This window comes from Sander vitreus, chromosome 20 (assembly GCF_031162955.1).
Source record: "Sander vitreus isolate 19-12246 chromosome 20, sanVit1, whole genome shotgun sequence".
Taxonomy (NCBI): Eukaryota; Metazoa; Chordata; class Actinopteri; order Perciformes; family Percidae; genus Sander; species Sander vitreus.
The window spans coordinates 11,636,243-11,658,672 of NC_135874.1; the positions used below are offsets into that span (position 1 = coordinate 11,636,243).

At 45.4% G+C, this 22,430-nt stretch overlaps 1 protein-coding gene across 5 annotated transcripts in view; it reads right to left on the reverse strand.

Moving 5' to 3' along the window:
- meis2a (Meis homeobox 2a) overlaps positions 1-22,430 on the reverse strand; it is a 79,992-nt gene that overhangs the window by 33,925 nt on the left and 23,637 nt on the right. For 4 of the 5 annotated variants that reach the window (XM_078277366.1, XM_078277368.1, XM_078277369.1 and 1 more), the window contains exon 8: positions 12,284-12,429. In XM_078277366.1, the coding sequence (XP_078133492.1) occupies positions 12,284-12,429 (146 nt within the window). The remainder of the gene's footprint in view (positions 1-12,283; positions 12,430-22,430) is intronic. The other variant, XM_078277367.1, reaches the window with a different exon arrangement.

Consider the following 22,430-nt stretch of genomic DNA (forward strand, 5'->3'; position numbering starts at 1 on the left):
CCAGCAGCCCCATGGGAGGATGACCATCAGCTAGCTCAGCTTACCGCTTATTACAGGATGGTGGGGAGCATGTGTGTTTGTGTGTGTGTGTGTGTGTGTGTGTGTGTGTGTGTGTGTCTCTGTCTGTGCACTGCCGTGTGTGCCCTTGTCCTTGTATATACTGTATGCGTGCATGCATGCTTGTTTATAACTTGTGCATGCGCAACTGCATGCATGTTCAACTGTAGCTGTACAATTGTGTTTGCATGCACGTGTGTAAAAGAGCGACAAAATCAGAGATGTGGCTGACCTTTTTTTTTGTGCCAGCATTTTTTTTTTACTATGCTAGCTAATGATACGCAAATAATAAGCCTGGAAGCTACGGACGTCCCTGTCTCCAAGCTAACCCGATCAGCTACGCATGTTAGCAACAATCAGGCAACCTTCCAGCCGCTGGACTCAGGGGACCCCAGCACACTCCAGTCTCTCTCTCTTTCTCTCTCCACTCTTTCTCTCATCCTCCTCTCTGCAGCCTGCTCATCAGAGCGCTCAGAGCAGCTCACTAAAACATTATATCATAAGACACTCCAGTTTCACTCTCGCCACTCCATAAAAGTCAGGTAATTCATACTTCATTTATATACCTTCCCATTAATAAAGCTGATGAACTTTTACTCCTTAAATCTAATGGGCCATTTTGCCGTGACTGCCAGCGCTTGCCGTTTTCTCGGTCTCTCTCTATCTGCCTCTCTTCTTCCTTCTACTTCCTTGGAGAAAGCTAATCCACAGTCACCCAGTCACTTGTCACGTACAGTGTTTTATGGGTGAAGAGAGAAAGAGAAGGATTTAGAAATTTTTGAAGCTTTTAACTGACCTCTGCCACAGACAAGCAGTGACACGTACCATATGATGATCTCTTTCTACCTGGGTCTCTTTCTGGGTGCAACACAGGGTCATTGACCTCTGGGCCTAAAGCAAGGCATGATGGCTCCCCAGCTCGGAGGCTGTTGACAAGCGCCTGTGTTCTTTTCAACAACTCGTTGAACCACCCCCCTACCCCTTCCCTTCTCAGGAATGTAACACAACCGCTCACTGAGGTAACCCAAGCCCCTCCCCTCTCCCATCCTTCATTTACAGAAAGAAAAAGAGACAGAGATAGAAAGAGAGTGAAAGCAAGACCAACTGTGGGTGTTGGACAGCTGTCCCCCATCTCCCCCATCTAACTCTTGCTCCCTCTCTATTTCTCTTCCTCTCTTTAAATTTGCTCATAGCCAACTGCCTGTGGAATAATTAATGATGCAATTGAGCAGAGGAGAGGACTCTGACCAGCAGGGGCTGTTCCAGAATGCCTGGGTAGCCGTTTTATGGAAGACCAGAAAATAGAAAGAGAGAAAGACATGGAGAGATAGATAGGCAGAGGAAGAGAAAGACATAAAACAGTCAGCCACTGAGAGAAAGAGATTGTTAATAGTCTGTTCCCCAACAAGCCTGAACCCAGTCTTCCTCTCTGTTTTTGTCCCCTCTAGTCTAATCCTCCATCCCCATCCCCCCTCTCCTCTCCTCCATCCTGATGGTGGGATTGGGGGGCCTGACCTGTCTGGTGATTGATGGTAATGTCTCAGGAAGTCATTTTCTCCGACAGCACCCTGCCGCCTTTCACCAGGCCTGGTGCAGAGGTGAGCCCATCACATGGATGCTTTTAACTCTTTGCTCACTCGCCACCCAGTTCTCTCTGACCCATCTATCTCACACAACTTCTTCCCCACACTAGCCTTCTCCCTGCACACTGCACCCATCCTAAATAAACAAACAAAACCCAATGCCAACCATCAACCCTGAGCCCCCTACGTCTGACACCATGGCATGAATGAAAAAGTTGGTGATGTAAGATGGTGAAAAAGTTTGCAGAGCAGTGAAAACAACACAAAAAAAACACAGGCCATCTTGAAGTGGATCTGCCAAGTGGACCCTAATTCAGGTTGCTGGGGATGGATCCCCACGACTCCATTACTGTCAGCGCTTACCACCTCCATTATGGCAATTAGGACGTGGTTCCAACACTAGGAATGCTTTGCTATGCTGTGGAATTGCTAACATCTGCCGTGTCTCCGCTCTGTGTGTCAGAGTAGAGTTGTCTTTTCTTAAACACACATCTTTTTATAGTCACACTCTCCACTCTCTCTCCTCTTTCTTCCTCCTGTTTCTTTGACACTGCTCTCCACATTTATTTTCTTAATTCGACTCAAACTGTGCCTTGAAGAGATCCCTCTCTGTTTTAATCCAAATAACCTAAAATGATCCGTGAAGAGCCTCGCGGTTCCCGTTTTTAATAGGCTTCATTAGTTTTTAATATCTAGCCAAGGAACGGAGGGGAAAATGGCATGGAGATAATCAATGGAAAGGGGCTGGTAGCCTATTAATCTCCCCCAAAGGATTGTGGTTTAATACACGCTCTTGCATAGGCAAACATGGCTGTGTGGTGAACACATCTGTCTGCCTGGATGGGCTACTTAATGAAACAGCCAGCGTTTGGCTGCTGAGATGGATGTCGTTCCCCCAGTGAAAAATGAGTTCTCTCTCCCACTACGCTAAGCCACACATGATAGGGCTCCATTCAATTCACTGGAGACCTGACTGTGTCCCTGTGTGGGAGCAGCTTAAACAATGAGGGTGCCGGGCAGGACAGGCAACGCATGGCCACTAGAGCAAGTCTTCATGGAGATCATATCAGGGAATCCTAATGTGAACAAGAGGCTGGCTGATCTGGGAATGAGAGAAGACAGAGAAAGACTAGAAGGGTAGTAGTACAGTAGGCAGATAAAGAAGAACAAGGGAGGATAGACATTAAGGCTGAGCCACCTGGGATAGATAAGCAGGTTCAATGTGTTTGAGTGACAGTGTTTGTGTGTGAAAACTTTGGTGTGTGTAGCAGATTGTACGCAAGTGTGCGTGTGTGTGTGTGTGTGTGTGTGTGTGTGTGTGTGTGTGTGTGAGCATACATGTATAAGCATTCTTGCCTATCGGCCAATACGTGTGTGTGTGTGTGTGTGTGTGTGTATTCTGACAGTGTCGGAGGTGACCCCTGGTCAGGGAGTCCTGTAACAGGAGCTCACCTCCGGTTCTGCGAGCTCTCCTCTCAGTGTGCTAAACAGCCACCTGAAGACAGGATTAGCCATTGTGACCCGGCCCCAGAGGTAACCGAGATACACCTCCGGGGACAGACATGAAACACACACTGTCACGTGTTTGCAGAGGCACAGCCAGGTGGGAGGAGAGAGACACAGAGGAAGATAGAGGTTAAAAAAAAATAGAAGCTGTAAAATGGAGACCGGACGGGACAGGTGGCGGTGGGGATTGAAAGAGCAAACAGGACACCTATAAGAGGATGAATGCAAGTCGGATACAGTATAATGTTGAGCAAGCTAAGGGGAAGGTGTCAGCGGTGTTTGCTGTTGTCTAGTAAAAACAAAGAATCAGAACATAAGAGGATTGGGCGACCTAACTCGGTGCCTTGGGGTAGCTGAGATTTGTGCCTGCATGGAAATTGATGCCTGTCAGCCTGTCTCTATGACTCAACTCTGACAGCGTGCATGCATGTGTGTTTCCGTGTGCACATACAAGTGTGCATGCTGTGCTGTGACAAATGAGCTGTGCTTAATTTGCTACTGATTATGCGGGCTGCTGGTGCCCTAAACCCCTTTGAACTTGTAATTGCCCCTGGTTTCAGTAATGAACATTAAGGAGGATTCAGAAACGTGTGGCTAATTACACATTTGCCCCCCTTTTTCATTTCTTCATCTTTATGCTGGATGAGAAAGGGGTAAAGGAGGAGCAGTAGTAGTAGGAGGATGAGAGCCAAGGAGGTTCTGGGTTGGGAGGCATACACTGCTGTTGTCGCCCTCTTTATCTAAATAATTGTGCAAGCTGGTTTATGGGCTTTAGAGAGGTGCTTTGTGTGTCAGTCGCTGCAGCCCTGGGGATATGGGGGACTAGCTTTCTTCATAATCACTATTCAGAGAGATTCACATCTGGAGCCAAGGCCTGCTCTACTTAGATTTGGATTTATATATCTTTATGTTTTCTTTTTATTTGATTTTCTTTCTTTGATTCTCTTCTTCCTCTATCCCTCTGCTTTTTCTTATCAGCATGTGGTACAGCTATTTTTGATACAGGGGTTGCTATCTTTCACACATGCTCATTTGTATAGCCTTACATGATCTTAGGGGGATGTGGCTGCAGAGAAACATGGTTGGCTCCATTTGAAGAACAGACACTAACAACATCCAGCTCAATATATATGCTAGGCAGAACTGCTGGAGCAATGGAGCATTCTGGGTAAATGGCTGCGGTGCAGGGAGGGTCCACTGAGGCTAGTGGAGGGGGAAGAGTTGGGGAAAGGAGCAACAAATTGACCCGCTCAGCCTCAGTCTTTGATGTGGACTTGGCTCTCTCTTAAAAAACAGTCCATATGTTCAGAGAGGGAAAGGGAGAGGATATCAATGGGGGAAAAATGAAAAGGTGAGGAAGTGGGGGAAAAAGGTGAGAACAAGAGACATGGCTCCCAGTTATAAGGACCCCACTGTGCAGGAATCCCACTGCCTGCCCCTGGACTGAGAGCTGGGCAAAACAAAAGCATGCATTTGAGAGGGGTAGGAAGGGAGGGGAGAAAAATCACACAAAATGGCAGGAGTGGGATTTGGTGCAGCCAGGGTCCCATGACAAACCAAACAGTGAAACACACAGTCTGTTTTTGATTTCTACTCAATGCCTCCATCCCTCAACCTTTTCTCTTTCCTTGCCTCCCTCCCTTTTTAGCCTGATTTGCTGTTTCAACGCTGCTCCTTTTCCCTTTTGCATTATTCTTCTGTTGGTGTGAGATGAATATCAAAGCGATGCTGGGGCAGCTTGGAGGCCTGCAGCAGAATCTCATTGGCCTCAATGGTCCCCAGCATGCAGCAGCCACCGTTCTAGCAGCTATTGCCACAACCCCGCAATCAACCGTGGGGGGAGATGAGGCTAGCCTGCAGGGTGGTACCCCTGGAAGGGTAAGGGGTAATTTAAGGAAACTCGCTCTAAGATGTGAAACCAAAATCCTTTTATACATTTTGTTATGAGTAAGATAACCCCAAAAGTCTAGAAAAAGGGAAAACGGCACAGAATCAGCTACCACAATCTTAATAGCCTTGGTTTTCCACTGGGGGCATGTACGCTATCACAGACTACCTTGCCTAGCCCTATTCCCATAGAGTCAGCTCAGCCAGGTCCCAGCCGACAGATCAGTGTTATGACTACAGCAGGATCGGACTGCGCTGCTGTGCTGAAGGCAGGGAGGCGTTGCCAGGCTGGGGTGTATAGGGCCTTAAAGAGGTCTCCTCAGCTTTGTGCATGTGTGTTCTTGGAGGAGTCTCTCACTGTTTCAGAGCTGTGAGCTTATAAATCTGACTTCCCTCCACAGGCCTAGCCCTGTTTGCATTCTGCTGCGGTCAGGGCACGTGCAGTCACCTCTGCAGGGGTCTCATGCTGCGCTCCCAGTCTTCCATGAGGACACCACTGTTGTAAAATGTCTTTTAATGAAATGCACATACACTCTCCTCCTTTGTTTTCCCCTTGCTGTTGTCTTACTGGAGGATATGTTGCGGGTTACTAATTTTTTCATTGGCAAACACTGTGGAGATTCACATAGCTTAATCACCTCCATGCAGAGGGAAAGTGTCATAAACAGTACCTTAGCGAAACACTCATTTCTGCTACTTCATTAAACAACCTGTATTAAGATGCAAACAAGCAGGAATGAAAATCAACCGGGAGGGAGGAAAGAGGGAGGGAACATGAGGTAGAGGGAAGAGAAGTGTTGGGGTTATGCAGGTATCCCTGCATTTCCACATGCACAATCACACGCTCATCTTGTGGATAAACAAGCAAACATGTCTGCTCTTTTCACAAGCCAGGACCGTGGCCTTAGACCTGACCTTCAACCTACTGGCCCTCCACAGTACACACACACACACACACACACACACACACACACAGTATTGTATGTTAGGTTTATGTGCCATGCTTTATATGACAGTGGATTCCATGTGTTAGTTGGCTTTGAAGTGGAACTATGACAGATCTGGTTTAGGGGACAAAGTGTAAAGGTCGAATGTCGGAGCATGAAACGAATTAGGGCTTATTACATTCTAATACAGCACAGCAACACTAAACCTCTGGAACGGCTACCTACTATGCTAAAGCTTACTGTAAACAAGGCTTCAGCAACAGAGCTGTGACACACAAACACTGGTAAATTACCACAAAGCCGATCTGCAATGAGATGGCAAAGTTGATACGGCCCGTCATATAATTATACAGCTTGTGAAAATTGGTGGTCACTGGATCCCCCTTCTAAACTTTCTGTTTTCTGCTCTCTCGATCTACAAGAAATCATCTTGTTGACATGTAGGGGTAATTTGTTTATGAGTTCTGACATTGAAGGTGAGATTCTTGTGTGAAATAAAAATAATTTATTGTGGGTTTTTTTTTCACTATTAGTGTCTGGGTTTGAGTGTCTGTCCATGCCGTGGTAGCCCCTCTGTGGTGGCCCGGCTGGCGAAGAACAGATGGCAGGCTGAGGTGGCTTGTGTCTCTGTTTTCCAGGGTCGCTGAGCAGCCAACATTGGAACACAGTGACTAGACAATAGCTAAGCACCAAACCTCACCCCCCCCACACACCAAAGATCTCCTTCAGAGTCATTATCAAAGACTAGCAATGACTTCAGTGCTAAACACCACCAAACTACCCTGTCATATTGTCACTAACGCCTGTTTTGTAAACACACACGCACAAAGCAATGGGTGTTGTCACACAAGTAATGTGATGACTCCTGTGTCTCCCACTGATAGTCACACATTTGGGCAGCGGCAGTGAACCAAACTGTCGCCTGGGTTGCTACGGGTGACTGGAGAGCTGACTTTTGGGCTCCGAGGCAAACGAGCACATGACAGATTAGTGTGTGGGCCTCCTCCAGGCTTCCACCTCTGTGACCTTTGGGAGCCCCCTCTTTACCCCCTCCTTACCCATGCTCTTACCCCTAAACTCCCCTTCTCCTTTGTCTCCACCCTCTCTCTTCATCTAAACTCACACAAGCTAAGGAGGTAAAAAGCAAACAGATTTTCAATGTACATTACTGAAACATAGTTGCTTCTTCATAATATTTATGGCTTTAAAAAGTTCATTTTACAAACAAATGAACAATGTAATTGCACAAGATGTAAGTGAACTAACTAACTAAGCATGATTGTTTTTTTTATTTTATTTTTTTATTGTGCCATGTATACTGGAAAGCCAAAGTAGGCACCAGCAGCTATGGAATAAACATATTTCAGCAGTTTAGTGTAAAAGGAGAAAGGGCTTGGGTATTTCAAACTGTTTGCAGATGTGTGTCTCCACCAGTTAAATGCTACTTGTACTGGAACAACACACAAGGATTAGAAGGACTAGAGTAGCTTAAACAAAACTGGGGATCCTACAGAGCTGACTGTTTAGTCTACTCAAACAACATGCCCTCTCTTTTTGAGGGATGGACTTGTACTCTTGTTTATCGTATGGGACAAACATCCGTTGCCAGGGTTTGGCCTTGCCTGCGCCCATGTCTTGTGAATGACCCTAGCTGGCTCTTTTATGTGCGTCTATAAAGGGCGGTCGAGAGAGCGGCAAGGAGGGCTCGACCTGACGATGACACCCTGTTGTCATGGAGACTAATGCTATGTTGGGCTGGGACTGGGAGAGGAGGTGGAGGTGGTGGGGGGGGGGGGGGTAGCCACTGCCAGTAATGTCTAATGATGTTTGCAGCACAATGCACTCATCTCCTCACAAAGTGTGTTATGTCCCCACTCTGGTTAACGCCTGTATTAACAGGGCATCTTTTGAGCTCCGCTGTGAGCGTTCTTCCAGGTATAACGTTCATTTTATTAATTCAGTCAAAAAGCTGTTCATGTGAGTCAATACTCACATTGGTGTTACACTTACAGTAGGAGGATAAAAGACAATGATGTATTGTACTAATTACTATACTATATCTACAAAAGCATCTAATCGTCCATATCTCATCTGAACACACAGTTCTACTACTCGCAGTCCAAGGACTTTCCAAATGACCATGGGGTATATCACTTCCCTTTCAAGGAGCCCAGGGGACCAATACACCTGGCTTAGCAGCTTAACAGAATTTCCCCAAACACCCGGGCCAAAGGGTGGCCCGGCACAAAACCTGAGACGCTTGATGCTTGAGAGGGCTACCTACTTACTCATCTGACTGACCACTCTCCCCCTCTCTCTCACTCAATCCCTCCCTCCCTCCCTCCATTTTAAGTAACACATACACACGTGTGCCAACCCCTCAACTGGCCTGGTTTGCTCCTGAGGTCCCCTATTTATTTTCATAGGTGTTTGAGGGTTTACACTAGTCAAAAGACAAGGCCATAGCCCAGAGTGGTATCTTTGTATCGGAGTGCTTCCTGTTTTCATTGCGAGACCGACCCTTGTCTTTACAGGGGTGAGTAAGGGCTAGCAGGGGGCTAGCAGGGGGTAAGAGGAAAGGAAGGCCAGGGGTGCCAAGGGGCTAATTGTAAATTTTAGAGTTTGCTTTGGCCAAAAAAGAAAAAGGGCATCGCCTTGAGCGACAATAAGAAAAGAACTTCTCTCCTACTATCTTTTATTCCCTTTAACTACCTATCCTCTTCTTGTCCTGAATGTTGTAGATCATGCTTTTGAAGTGCAGTAAAACATTTTACCCCTAACAGTGAAGTTTACCTTTCTGATAACATAATCTCCCTGTAGTATTGAAAAGCCTATACCAACAGTCTGGGATTTTCCTTCCCCTAATGTGGCTGGAAGACATCCAGAAACTCCTGGGGAGGGAGGTGGTATTAGAGAGAGAGAGAGAGAGAGAGAGAGAGAGAGAGAGAGAGAGAGAGAGAGAGAGAGAGAGATGATAGAAGGAGTGAGTGGAGAGACGGCCTGACCCTCTTCTGCCAGCTAACACCAGCTGATCTGTCCTGCCGTTTGCCAATTACATATGGGGCATTTAAGGTTGCCAGCTCACGTGCTCTCTAGTGTATGTGCATATGGGCTCAATGTAAAAAACGTCAGAGTTATCACAGCTTCTCCACAGAGTAATTGTGGAATCTTTGCATATTTTGTGAGATCTCTATGGCACCAAAACTGTATTTTCCCCTCAGCTGGAATGTTGGCACGGTAGGGTTGATGGTAACTTTCTATATGTGACTGTCAAGAAGACCATCTTGTGATTTCTCCCAAGAGAGTGTGAGGTCAGAGTGAAGCAAGGGAGGGTGGGAGGGGAGAGGGAGAGGGCAATTTTGTTATACTGAATCCAAAAGCCAACAGTTGTTACTATTGGCCTGTGTTGTTTTTCGGTGTGTGAAGGGGGGTCCTGTCCTTTTGAGCTTTTCAGAAGATGTGACAATAGCTGGATGTTGAGAACATATGTAGAGAGACCCCTGCGGCTCATAGAAGAGGAGCTCCATGCTGGCCCCGCAGTTTGAGGAAAATACAAGGCCGCTCCTTTCACTCCTCACCCCTCAGTTAATGAATGCATGAATGGCAGAATGCCGCTATAGGCCATTCAGGGGCCAAAGTCCCCAAGAATTCACCCTTGCACAGACGCATCCAGCACTGGCAAATACATTTGCTTAACAAATTAAAAGAAAAGAGAATGGCTAATGTGTGTGTGTGTGTGTGTGTGTGAGAGAGTGAGAGAGTTTATGGGTGGGAGAATTGGATTGTGAGAAGGGGGATAATTCAATTAGTCCTCTTCCTCAGTAGAGAAATGAAGGCAGGTTAAAAGGGAGGGATTATAATTTGTACAAGACTGGCCAGGGCTTTACACAAAAGAAACAAATAAAGATTGGAGAGAACATCTACAAGCAGGGGATGTGATAAAGGAGAGAGGGACAGAGGGCCTTGAAAGCTCTGCTCTATCTGAATTAACCAGCTCTCTGAAAAATGTGCCTGTGCCCAACATTGGGATCCCCCCACCCCCTTTCCTTTCCACTCTTTGAATTCAATTTTAAAACAATTCTAAAGAAAATTGTTGGCAACTCTTCCAAAAGCTCTGTATGTGACATTCTGTCTTTCTCTCAGCATCTTTTGCAGAGGGGAGCATTGAAGCTGTGTGAGGCTTTCAACAGGAAAGATGCCAGATCATGAAGAAATATTTAGTCTTAACTTACATAAGGTGTATTTAAATTTCACTTTAATAAAACATTTTGCCTTTGTCATTTGTCCCTTTTAAACACAAGCAAGGCATCCTACTCCCTCCCACCCTCAGCATCTGATTAAAGCCTGGTCTGGACGGTTTGGTGAGAAGTCTCCAGTCAGGGAACGATGGAGCTGTGAACAGCTGTGAAGTCATTTTGATAATGATGAGAATAATAAGCATGCAGACTAGCGTGGTGGAGCCGCTAAGGCCTGCGAGGCTCAGGGCTTTGCTGTTGCAGCTTCACTGCTCCTGAATAGATAAAAGTGATTAAAGCACTCCTGATTATCCCTGACCAATATGTAATGGATTTACAGCCCTTTCAATTAGGCTGTATTTGCTGGCCACACATTACTTGTGCATTTGGTTAGGTAATCAGGGTAGAGGGGCTTTGGGCAGGGAGGGGTGGGAGGGGGGGGTTACAGGGTGCACAGGGGCTACCTGACCCTCTTAAATGTGTGTCACAAAGAGTGGAAGAGCAGGTGGAAGCAAATGCAGGGGACTGCAGGCAACAGGAAGTTGAAGAAACAGCTTTTTACTCAAGGTTTATGGATATAGGAGAACAAAGACAAGGGTCAGTCAAAGACTAAACTGAAAACCAGAGGACTTAAATACAAACTACTCTGACGAGGGGATGACGTGCAGGTGGAGAGATGGGGGCGAGAAGCTCAGGTGAGAGGAATGAGGTGATTAGGCAGGAAAACAGGCAGGGAGCTGATTGGCTGGAAACAACTCTGGGAGCATGAGGGCTAACGAGGCTGATTGAGAGCAGGTGTGTAGATGGGCAGAGGAGGGAAACGCAGGACAGAAACACAGGAGTAAAAACACAGCAAACAAAACCCAGAGCTCAGTCCAGTCTTCGTAAGAAGTCTGAGGGCATCTGGACACAGAGATAGATTCCTACAATGTGTGGATGATCCATAAGGCTAAAGCTCTAAACTATGTCTCTTCTACTTTCTCTCTCTCTTTATTTTACTTCACCCTTCCCCCTACATTGTCCCTCCATCTCTGGGACAGGGACCACGTGCTCAGTGAGCAGCTTATGTGTCATGGCGTGGCCACCTCCTCCTGAAACCTGACCTGTGTAGCAAAATCAATACAGCCTGATGTTCTGATAATGTCCTGACATTAGTGAGGGGGGGGAGACATGTGGTCCATCCCCTTATACATGACACACACAGATGGACAGAAAAGCAGACTGTCATATACAGAAAAAACAGCTAATATAAGAGTATTCCATCATTTTATGGGTATGTTTGAATTACTGTGGCATTTGAATATTTAATCCAAGCCATGAAGTAAATGAGCCAATGTCAGAGCTGTCTAACTGAACTGTTTGGCAAACAAACAATTTCCTCTCAAGCTATGGAGGAGAAATATATTAGCATGTGCCATCTCAACGTCAGTCATAACCTAGAATGTCACCAAGTCAACTAGATTATAAAATGTGAAACTGATCAAGAGGTGAATAGATGAAGTATTTTGCTCATTCCAATGAAAAAAACTGCATTTTTAAAGACAAGTTACAGCTGCCGCCCTAGAAATTTGTACCCATAACATCAATACACCTACACAAGAGTTACTGTAACAATGACAAAATACGTTGATTTCAAGTGATCAGATTTCAAAAATCTGTGCACTCAATCTAAATCATTACACACCTTAACACTCACAATCATCCCTCCAGTAACTACCACTCCTCTTAATCTGCCCCAGAAAAAAAACATTCTCCTTCAGGCCAAACAAACAGTGCATCTCATATTGGAGTAAATGTGATGGATTGTCGGGCCATCTCCCTCTTACTCAGAGTGTGCTGAGCAGAGTAAACAGTCCAAACTGATTAGATTGACCTGGTCACTGTGTCCTTCTGACAGGTGGCTGACAGGTGAGCATTGCAGCACATCCGTCACTCAACAACTATGTGACAGGTGTGTATAAGTGTGTGTGTGTGTGTGTGTGTGTGTGTGTGTGTGTGTGTGTGTGTGTGTTTCTACCTGGGTTGCTTTCATACATGTGTATCTCCAAAAAGTAATGGCTGTGCTTACCGTGAGATGCTGGAACAGCCACGCCCTCATGATGTTAGTGGCCACCTTGGGGAAAATGCCACGCTTTTTCTGCCTCTTCTTATCTTTGTCCGGATCGTCGTCATCCCCTGTGCCAGGCGATGCAACGCTGTTGTCTAAGCCATCTCCTGGACGGAAACAAAACCCGGGGTTAAATAACATCCCACACAACACCACTGACTCAGAATACAATAAAAAAAATAATAAATAAATAAATAAATAAATATAAATATATATATATATATAGACAGATCTAAAAATTCTCAGAGCTGAAACAGAAGTACAGACAGTCAAAGCTGAGTTTAAGGCTCATGAAAAATGGATAAATGGACAAATACCACAGATAGGAAGGAATTCAAAAGCACTGCACTGAGGCCTAGAGAATCGCCGCAGCAAAGCCAGTGTTGTAGTGTAGTGAAGATATGGAGGTAGGGGGATTTAGATGGCCTTAGAGGAAGGCCTGTACAGCGAGCGAGGGGTTTACACAGAGGCCTAGCAGAGTTGTTCTATACCCCAGAGCACGGGAGAGGGGAATAGGGGTTAATGACTCTAATGTTATGCTTGGACGCTGAAACGCTAGGTTCCCCATTCCAGTTCTGCAGAAGGAAGAGGAGGAAAATAAAAAATGGAGCAAATGACAAAAAAAAAAAGGACAAGGAGCCTTCAAGTACAGTAGAGGCTCGGACTCATGCCATTAATTCAATTAAATTTGCATGCTTGACATAATGTAGAGCTTTTTTCATCTTTTGAAATGAGCCAAAGGGGACAGGACGGAGTTATACAGACATATACAGTACATTCATAAATTCATGTTGCGTGCACAGGCACACACTCACATACAAACAAAACTCAAAGGAGTTGAGACGCATGAGTATTAAAGTAGGGATGTGATTTGGGGTGGTTTATTGTTGCACTTCGATGCAATAATGGACTCGTCTGCCTCCCCCACCCCAGCCCAAGCCCCGACTCTCTTAGTTCTCCTCTCTCAGTCCCTTCCCTCGCAGCCACCCCTCCCCATTCCGCCACAAGATTAGCATGACAGGCCAGCGGCGGCTTCGCCTGCATTAATGTCCGTCAGCGTTTGATTTCAAGAGGAAAACATGCACATAACCCAGGCACGATTTCTCTTTTAAATCGAAGTTTCCATCTTTGTCCTTTGCCTTTTTCTTGTTCCTCTTCCCCAGCATTAATTGTGCATTAGCAAAAATGATTTACTTTTAACAGTCATAGTTATTTTTTCTTGCCCCCAGGCACAAATGCCTTGAAAGCCTTCCTTGAGGGCATCTAAATTATGTATCTGAAAAACTCCTCCACTAAGGCAGAGAAGGACCCTGATGTTCTCAAAATTCAGACTTGCATGTCCTCCTGTTTTTGGGGAGGCGTCAATCACAACCACCTATACAAGCCTTAATCTCGCATAAATATTTGAACTAATAACATTAAAAAGGGGGAAAGAAAAAGGATCCGACTGGTAGCGTAATCAAATGCAAAATAAATGAAGAATACAAGGACAGCAGGGGCCCTCAGTTCTGTCTACTTTCCCCACTTTCTTTTTCCTCCCCCTTGTTTCTCCCTCTCTTTTTTCTTCTCTCTCTGTCTTTCTTTTCTTTCTGTGCACAGTGTTTTCCTTCCACATCATTAGCGCAGAGCCACACGAAAGAGGAAAACAGAGAAGTGCCGACTTTGCGCTCCCTGTGTGAAGTTAAAGAAGCAACGGCCCCTCTGAAGGACATATGGGAATGGGGACACAGACTAGGGGTGTTGTAATTGTAGAATGGGCATTCATTAGTGGCAAATGCCGTAAATCCCAGGCTAAGTACGAATCCTTGTTCAGGAAAGCCTAAAACAATAAACTTTGGTCTGGCCATAGCCCTACCCTGACTGTGAGGGGCTTCCTGAGAAATGCGACCCAGACGGAAGTCAAGTCTAACTCCCCCAGTTTGCTTCCAAACTTCAATAACAACAACTAGTGAGCTGTGAATTTTAACCACCCTCCCCTTGTTGCTGTGCTTTTGAGCTTCACTGAATAATGTTGATACACAGTTTGGTTGTTTGTTTGTGTGCCGCTAGGTGTGTTGTTGATTGTGTTGATTTTTCGAGCTAGTCTCCAAATCCCTCTCCTGCTGTGAGCAGTCAGGCTCATCCAATGGAACCACACAGTGGCCAAAAGGCTGGCAGATTAATTTTATTGACGTTTCCATTTTCACTGCAATGCGATAGCCTCCCCCCTGGCCAGGGCCACAGCGACCCGTGCGTATTTACAGACTGACCTGTCACTTCATTACCCAGCATGCTCGCTGCCTCCTGCCCTAGCCCGCAAGGGTGAAACCAGACTCCGCGGCTTTCAGCTCCTCTCTCCCTCTGTCTTTCTCTCACATGCACATGAATACTGTCATGTGTGCGAAGAACATACATGTGCCATTCAAGCACAAATCTTGTGTTCAGTATTAATAGTTGTTTTGAAATTATATACACATGCAGAAATATGTGTATTCAGAGAATATAGGAAAATCAAGTTTGGACAGAGAAAGAAAGAAAGAAAGAAAGAAAGAAAGAAAGAAAGAAAGAAAGAAGAGGAACAAGCAGGGGGAAGAAAAGAAGAAGTAGAAAAAGAATAAAGAACCAACTTGCACAACCTCATTACATCTAAAGGAGAGCTGGTGCTTTGCATCCACCCCCACGCCTTTCTTATGAGCGAGAGAAGGAACGCTGCAGGGCAAATTGTCCCAAACGCTAATGGCTTCTGACTGTTCCCTGGCAACTCTGCCATTCTAACCTGTGTGGATGTGCACTCTGAAAAAAAAAAAAAAAAGTGCAGGGCAGAGCATGTAGAAGCGTCCCATCATCTGGCCATGTGACACAGATGGGGGTTAGCTATTAGGAGGCAGCCGAAAGGCCTAGGGGAGCCGAGGTGCTGGAGTGTAGCCCCAGGCACTTTTTGGAAAAGCAGCGCCCTTGGAGATGGAAAAAAAGACAGTCCCCCTCCCCTCTCTCCCACTCTCTCCCCAGTCTCTGTCTGTCTTCCCTCACTCTTTCCTCCTCTCTCCTTCTCCCTCACCCACTCCATCAATATCTTGACCTAAAGTGTTTGCAATGAAAGTTTGTGCTTATTTTAATACGCACAGAAACCAAGAAGGTGAAATCAGGCGAGATGGAAGACAATGACCAGACGCAATGAGGGCGAGAGAGTGAATGAAAACACGAGCAAACAAACAAGCACCAAGTCCAAGAGCATATTACGCTCACATACATTCCCTCTCTCATCACTAGTGGGTGGTTATTAAAAATGCATTCAGATATATCTCCCTGTGAGTAAATTGGTCTCAGGGCTGAGCTCATTAACGGGTTGGGAAAGGACTGTAAACATACTGCAACTCTTGCTTATTTAATGTTGGCACATTCAGGGTCGCTTCAGGATTTGTTGCACAAAGAACTGGATAAGCACAAAGTGTCCTACAGTGTCTGCTGAGAGTAAGAGGGTGTCCTAATGACTCTAGAGATCATGCTTCATGTCTAGGAGGCACCCTGCCCCTCAGGGAGCCACTAAGGTCTAGTCAGCCCTGGAAGCATTATGGAAATGGCCATGAGTAACATATATTTCGGCACCATCAGTACGCCCTCCCTTTGCTGCTCTACCATTCCGATATACCAATGCATGAATGAATAATGGCTTGTCAATAGTTGGAAAACATTCAAACCCAGTCACGGTTAGTTATCAAATAACACTCCAGACTTATTGGTCCCTGTACTATTAAAACACCTACTGAAAAAAGCCTCTAGACAAGCTTTAGATGTTGTCTGTGTATTATTCTAAAGGCTGTGCAGTGATTTTGCACTGGGAGGCCCCGGCATTTGTTTCAGGGTAATGAAGCAAGAGTGTAGAGGCAGTGGCTTATGGAAGCTGTGGTTAAAGTGACTAATTACAACAGACCCCCCACACCCCCTGTCAGCTCAAACTAGTCAGGCATGTTCACCCAAGCTCACCCAAATGAGGAGAAAAGAGAAACTCACGAGGAGAAGGAAAGAGGTGTAGACGGAGAACAGGAGCTGTGAGGCTTGTTGTAGCAGGAGCTCCTTTGGCCTTCTCCACCTTAGCACACCACAGTGATCCTCCAACCCTCCCTCCAACACCCTCCTATTACACCACCTCTAGCCCTGCAGGCTTGGCCGCGGAGAATGAAGAGAAAAGAAGAGGGGGATTTAGAGCCTCCCTTTTCCCTCTTTTTCTCCTCAACTTTTCAGCCAACATAAGCGGCGTTTAGCACATTCAGTCCCCCAAATGGCAGCGAATGAGAGAAGCAGTGGGGGCTCCTCTTTTGTCCGTCTGGTTACCCCTTTTATTTACTCTGGATTTACGAAGGGGTCTTTGTCGGCTCTGGGACCACATGCTCTCGACGCACACACAATCTCTCTCACATACACACAAACGCGTAGAGGCTCTATTCACACTAGTGGAATGGCCGGCCCTCTGTTGCTCTGTGCCGATGGGGATTACAGATCTTCTGGCTATAACCGCATGCTAGCAATATGCTTAGCACTTACGTAACATACAGAGTGCTAACGAGTAGAACATAATCCCTTTAATGATAAAACACACACTTGAGCATCCAATTTCTAACAGTAAGTAACCCATCAGTGTGTTTGTATGTGTCCTATTGTGACCACACACCATATGGCTTACTGCGCTCATTCAGATCCATACAGTAGATGAGGGCTCTAAACGGAACTGTTTTAGTGTGGCTGCACCACTGCAGCCAGTGTTTTACGCTGATTATTTCCTGATCTGTGCTTAAACAAGCAGCAGCCCCTTGCACTGGACCATAAAACAACAGCTTAGTAAACAGCAAGCATGCTGACAAATTGGTAGCGCTCAGGCCGGAGTCATTAACAGCCCTAAAATCTGTCAGAGCAATTACAACAAACTCTCTCCTTCAGCAAGTCTCCCTGCCAAACTCACATGTCACTACCCGCCTCCTCTTTACCACCCCTTGTTACCACCAGGACACTGGCTAAAGGTGAAAGAGAGAGGACTCCCACATTGTCCTCCAATAGCCATGACACCCGGGAGAAATGAGGACAAACCTCCATCTCAAACACAGCTGTATCTGCATCCTGAGTGCAACGACTGAGTGGTTCCTTTTGCATGAGAAGTAATGTGTAGTTGTCTCTCCCCAAAAACACATCATTAAGTGTTCCCTTAAATGAAGTGGAATAAGAGCTTCTAATTAGATGGGTTTTTTCTATGTGTGGGGAAGCGAGGCAGTCAGGCAGTAAGAACGGCAGGGAGGGAAGGAAGGAGGGAGGTGGTGGGGGGTAGTTGCTCAACAACTCCTGTACCTCCCTCCCTTCTCCGCCCCTTCTCTAAGCCCCCTAACCCTGCCATCAGGCAGATATCTCTCTGTCATCCCTGGAATGCTGGAGATAACTATCGCCTCTGTACCGATACAAGGCCTCTATCCTCTCACAGGCACAGTGTTGACCCCACTGTGCACATCCCTACCATAGAGGGCGAGGTTGAAGTGGAGGGAGCAGAAAGAAAGAGAGGGGAGGGGTGAGGGTTGGCGATAAAACTTGTTTTTTAACAGCCAGTTAGGCTATTTTACCTTTTAATCCAAAATAAGGGCTGGAGCAAAGCCACCCTCCCCTTTCAGCCTCTCCCCTGGAGCCAAAGAAGAGTAGTTCGTCCAGAAGGGAGAGGGAGTAAAGGGGGGGGGGTCACTCAAGAGAACTCTCTTGATCTTTTCATAAGATTATCATCCTAAAGTTTAACACTGGGTGCACAGAGTTTGCACATCATCCAAGGCTTCATACTGAATTAATTATTGGTGCGATTAACCTTCTACCTGCAACAATTTTCTTATTACATCATAAATTGGGACATTTAGGGTTGCACAATGATTGTTTATACCTCCTGGGATCTTGATTGTTTTGTTCCGTACATATATATGTGTATATAAACACACAAAAAAGTGCTACTTTTTACACCATTGTGTAAAAAGTATGTATAACAGAATGCATGTCAGCTGAGACAAGACTCTTTATTCGAGGAGGAAAAAGACCCAAAGTAAAGAGATGGAATAAAGATGTATATAAGAAAGGAGGCAGGCTGTTGCAGATGTCAGGACCCAATTTGCATGAATGGCAAAGGGCTAAATTGCAGGGGATGGGGGAGCTACCCTCCACCCCGCTTTTTTTGGGGGAACTAAAAGGGAGCTGTGATGCCCATGACTGCTCCTCACTCAGCAGACAGGGATCAGTGGCTAATGAAGGGCTTTGGGTCTCCACCAGACATTTCACACTCTCTGCCTCCCTGACAACTCCACCATGCTTCCCCCTGCACTCCAACACTACCACTGCTCTTCTTAAATTCCAAATTGAATTGGGGCTAATTGGTCTCACAGGTAATCACGGTTCATCCCTGGTTTCTTAATAAACAAATGTACAAACCTGCCAATGCACCTGTCCAAATCTTGTTTCTGTCTACCCAGACTTTGTCCTTCTTTTATCCCTTCCTTAATATGGTACAATGGAGCTATTCTTGATCTTTGTGGTTAAAATTGCACATATTGATGCTACACCCTCTATAATTTACAATTGTGGAAAAACAAGGCTGGGTGCCCACAGAGAAGCATACCTAAAAATCTTAAGGTTGGATGCTGCATTAAATATTAAAGAATAGGTATTTCCCAAAAGCAAGTGGGGCTATGTTGAATTGAAACAAGCATGATCATTAGTAAAATAAGCTGCTTCCACACTTTGTGCTTTGTAAAAATGACTGGGTTGCTCTACTTTGGAATGATAATGTAGAGAAAGCAGGGAATAAAGAGACTAGACAGAGCAAAAGAAAACAAAGAGATGGAGAGCGTGCACATGCATCATATGGATCCATCTGCTAGTGAAGAAAGAAAATGGCTTTACAATCCCGCTAGGAACTATTGCATATCAAAGTCTTCTACCTAAACCACCAGAAAGAGCATCTGTGTGCTGGTTGCCAGTTTTAACAGAGTGTGGTTTTGTGATTCAGAACAGCTTACACTGTTTGAGGCAATGTATGACAACAGCATCAGCAGTAATTCTCTACCCTCAATTACAATTCAAAACCAAACAAACCAACTCCCTGTTTTCATACTGAGAGAGAAGTACGACTTGGATTTATTGCAGACATATTTGCCACACCTGATGGACAGTGGCATCAAAGTAGAGTTTAGCAGAGATGGGGGTTTCTACACAGAGCTGGGGGGTTGGTAGAGTAAATGGATTAAAAGGTTTATAAATCAACAAGTCAACCATCAGATTGTAGCCTCTGCTCAGCAGCCCTCTCATCAGCCAAAATGCCATGACGTTTTTTTTCTCTCCCTGCTCTCTTTTTTTTCACACAAATGTCCTGGAGGCAGGGAACAAAGCGAGCAGAACTGATTACTGCGCTGCTGCCCCGCTCCACCAGTCTAAACTCTGTTTGGCTTCCTAATGAGCTCACTAAAAACCCAATTCATCACCCATAACCCCTTCTCAACCTGCCTTGAAATCCCCCAATATGGGGGAGTCAAGGACAGTCCATTTACAAGCTTTGGGCTGGGGTCAAGGGCTGTGAAGGGTGGATGGCATTGGTCGTTGCAATCGCGTGGCCAAGGTTATTGTGACACACGGGATACTTCCTATGTGGCTTGTTTATCCCCCAGTATCTAAATGTCTTCACTATACGCCTTTCATTTCCTTCCAACCAAGCTTCTCCTTTGATTGTCACACTCCATTGAGTTTATACACAAAGAAAAAGATATTTATTTTCACCATTTGAGCATTGTGTGTTTTTTTTTTTTACACCCTACACCACCCTACACCAACCTCCCCCATCTCTTATGCCCCCCTCTTTGCGCAACACCAGCGGTGTCCCAGCCTGAGCGGAGGAATGTCCGGCTTGATGGCTGCAGCAGCGGGAATGTCCCGTTCCAGTCAGCATTCGCACCAGAGATTTCAAGTTTAATACCCCTTCGTCCCATACCCGCAAAGACAGGAATTTGGTGGGAAGGGAATGTAGTCGGATGGGGGGGGGAGGTAAGAGAGTAGAATACAGTTGGTCTGTTAAGGATGGGGCAAGGGAAGAGGGAAAAATGTACAAAAAAAGAGAGAATATTGTAGGTAGATGACAAACAGCTGAGAAGGTAGGAAATGGAATGAAAAAAAGAAGGGAAGGAAAATATCTTGGTGAGGAGGTAGAGGATAGGAACGAGGTAGGGGATAGGAACTAGGTGTTGGTTGGAAGGGGGGGTCAAAAACAGAGGGGTGGAGGAGGAGGACAGACGGTTGGGGTAAACTCCCACAGTTCCTCATTACATGGAGCTAAAATGATCCTCCTGACACCTGAGCTGTAACCAAGAGAGCAGAACAGCATTGATGAATCCTTGGTTTAAAATGCAGCTGTTTTATTCTGCTTTAGTAATTAATTCTTTTTCCGATAGTGTATTGATTAAGCGTAGCCCCTGATAAAGTTCAAACTGAGAGAGATCCCTCCGGGGCTTTGGCTTGGCCTGCTCTGGAGAGTCAATGAAAACTTCCTCCCTCCACCTGCATCGCTCTCTCTCTCTCTCTCTCTCTCTCTGCGTCAGCGCAGTTTACCCTCATAAATTAGTCAGATCTGTGAGGAGTGAGGATCTAGCTGATACTTGCTTTGTCTGCCCTCTTGCTGATACAATTGTCTCTTATTTTTATATTATCCCACCTACACAAATGCAGATGTCCTTAATGACGAGTCCATGTAACACAACTCACCAAAACAATTATCTTTAGTTTTTTTTTTTTCTGGCATACTGACTGAGATACTAAATGTACTCTTGGCTACAGCTCTTTCACCTAGTAGCTGATTCCTTTGCTTCCTTCTCCCTCCTCCCTCGCACTCATTCTCACCCTAACAGGGAATCATGGCATATACAACGAGAGCGTCTCTTTTCACAAAACTACTCTTTCATTCTTTTTATCGCTGCGTTTTTCCATACAGCTGTGAGTGAAAGTCTGATCAACAGAGGGTAGAGCGGGTCTCTCCGGGGAGCCAACTAGCAGAGAAATCAGATACAGCTTTACAAGAGAGTCAGACGCTCATGTCTTGTCAAGACCCCTCACCTACCTGCTCCTTTACAAGTCAATAACCAGGGCCCTGTGTCCTCCACTGGGCCTTGGCACACATTCACGTCTTTCTATAGGAAGCAGAGGCAGTGGGGAGCACAGCTTTGGATTCCATGGTGTAACCCTCAATGCTACATTATTCTGCTGATATTATGGAAATAATGTTGTATTTCTGCAATGAACATGCTCCTAACACATAACGGAATATGTTTCCACATCCTAGCCGTGGTGGGACACTACATTTATCCCCAATATACATCATGGACATGTCTGACATACCTGTAATACATTGTGACAAATAATTGTTGACCCCACGAGGACAGACGAGCCAGTTAAAAGCCTTTTTCAATATTAGGAACTAATGAAAGAGTGAATGAATTATGAAGGGAGGAGGAAAAAATATATAATTAGAAGGTGGAAGTAGTGCTTAATACATTTACTCGAGACTATTTCCTTTGGTTAATGGGGCCGCAGCATGCAGAGAGAGGGTTTTGACGAGGCTAGTATTGACTGTCCGCCCTGCTCCTTAAGGTAAATCCAGCAGGTCATTTCATTAAGGCCCAATTCCATGGCACTAATTTTGATTTTAAGGGCTTGACAGCTGTTGGCAGTGGAAATTGCAATGGCAGGAAAAGTGAGAGAAGAGCCTAATACTGCTGTGAAAAAAATACAAATTGCAAAGCCTTGGTTCAAATTACTGCCACTCTGCCTCTCTTGACCGACCAACATTCGTCTTTTGTCACGTTCCTGCACCTCACCTTTTGATTAGCTGCATGAAAAGGAAAAGTAGGAACACACGGCAATCTATTTTGGAATAAGGGTACAATTTGACAAATGCAGAGAAACAAATGCATGTAATTATACACATGCCTACTGATTATACTGTAATGAATGAATACAATAGCATTACAATAAATACTTCCTTACTCATTTGTGGGTTAATTCAGTTCTATGGTGCATCGGAGGTGCCCTTTGTGCTGGTGTTGTATTGGACTACATTATTTCAGACATG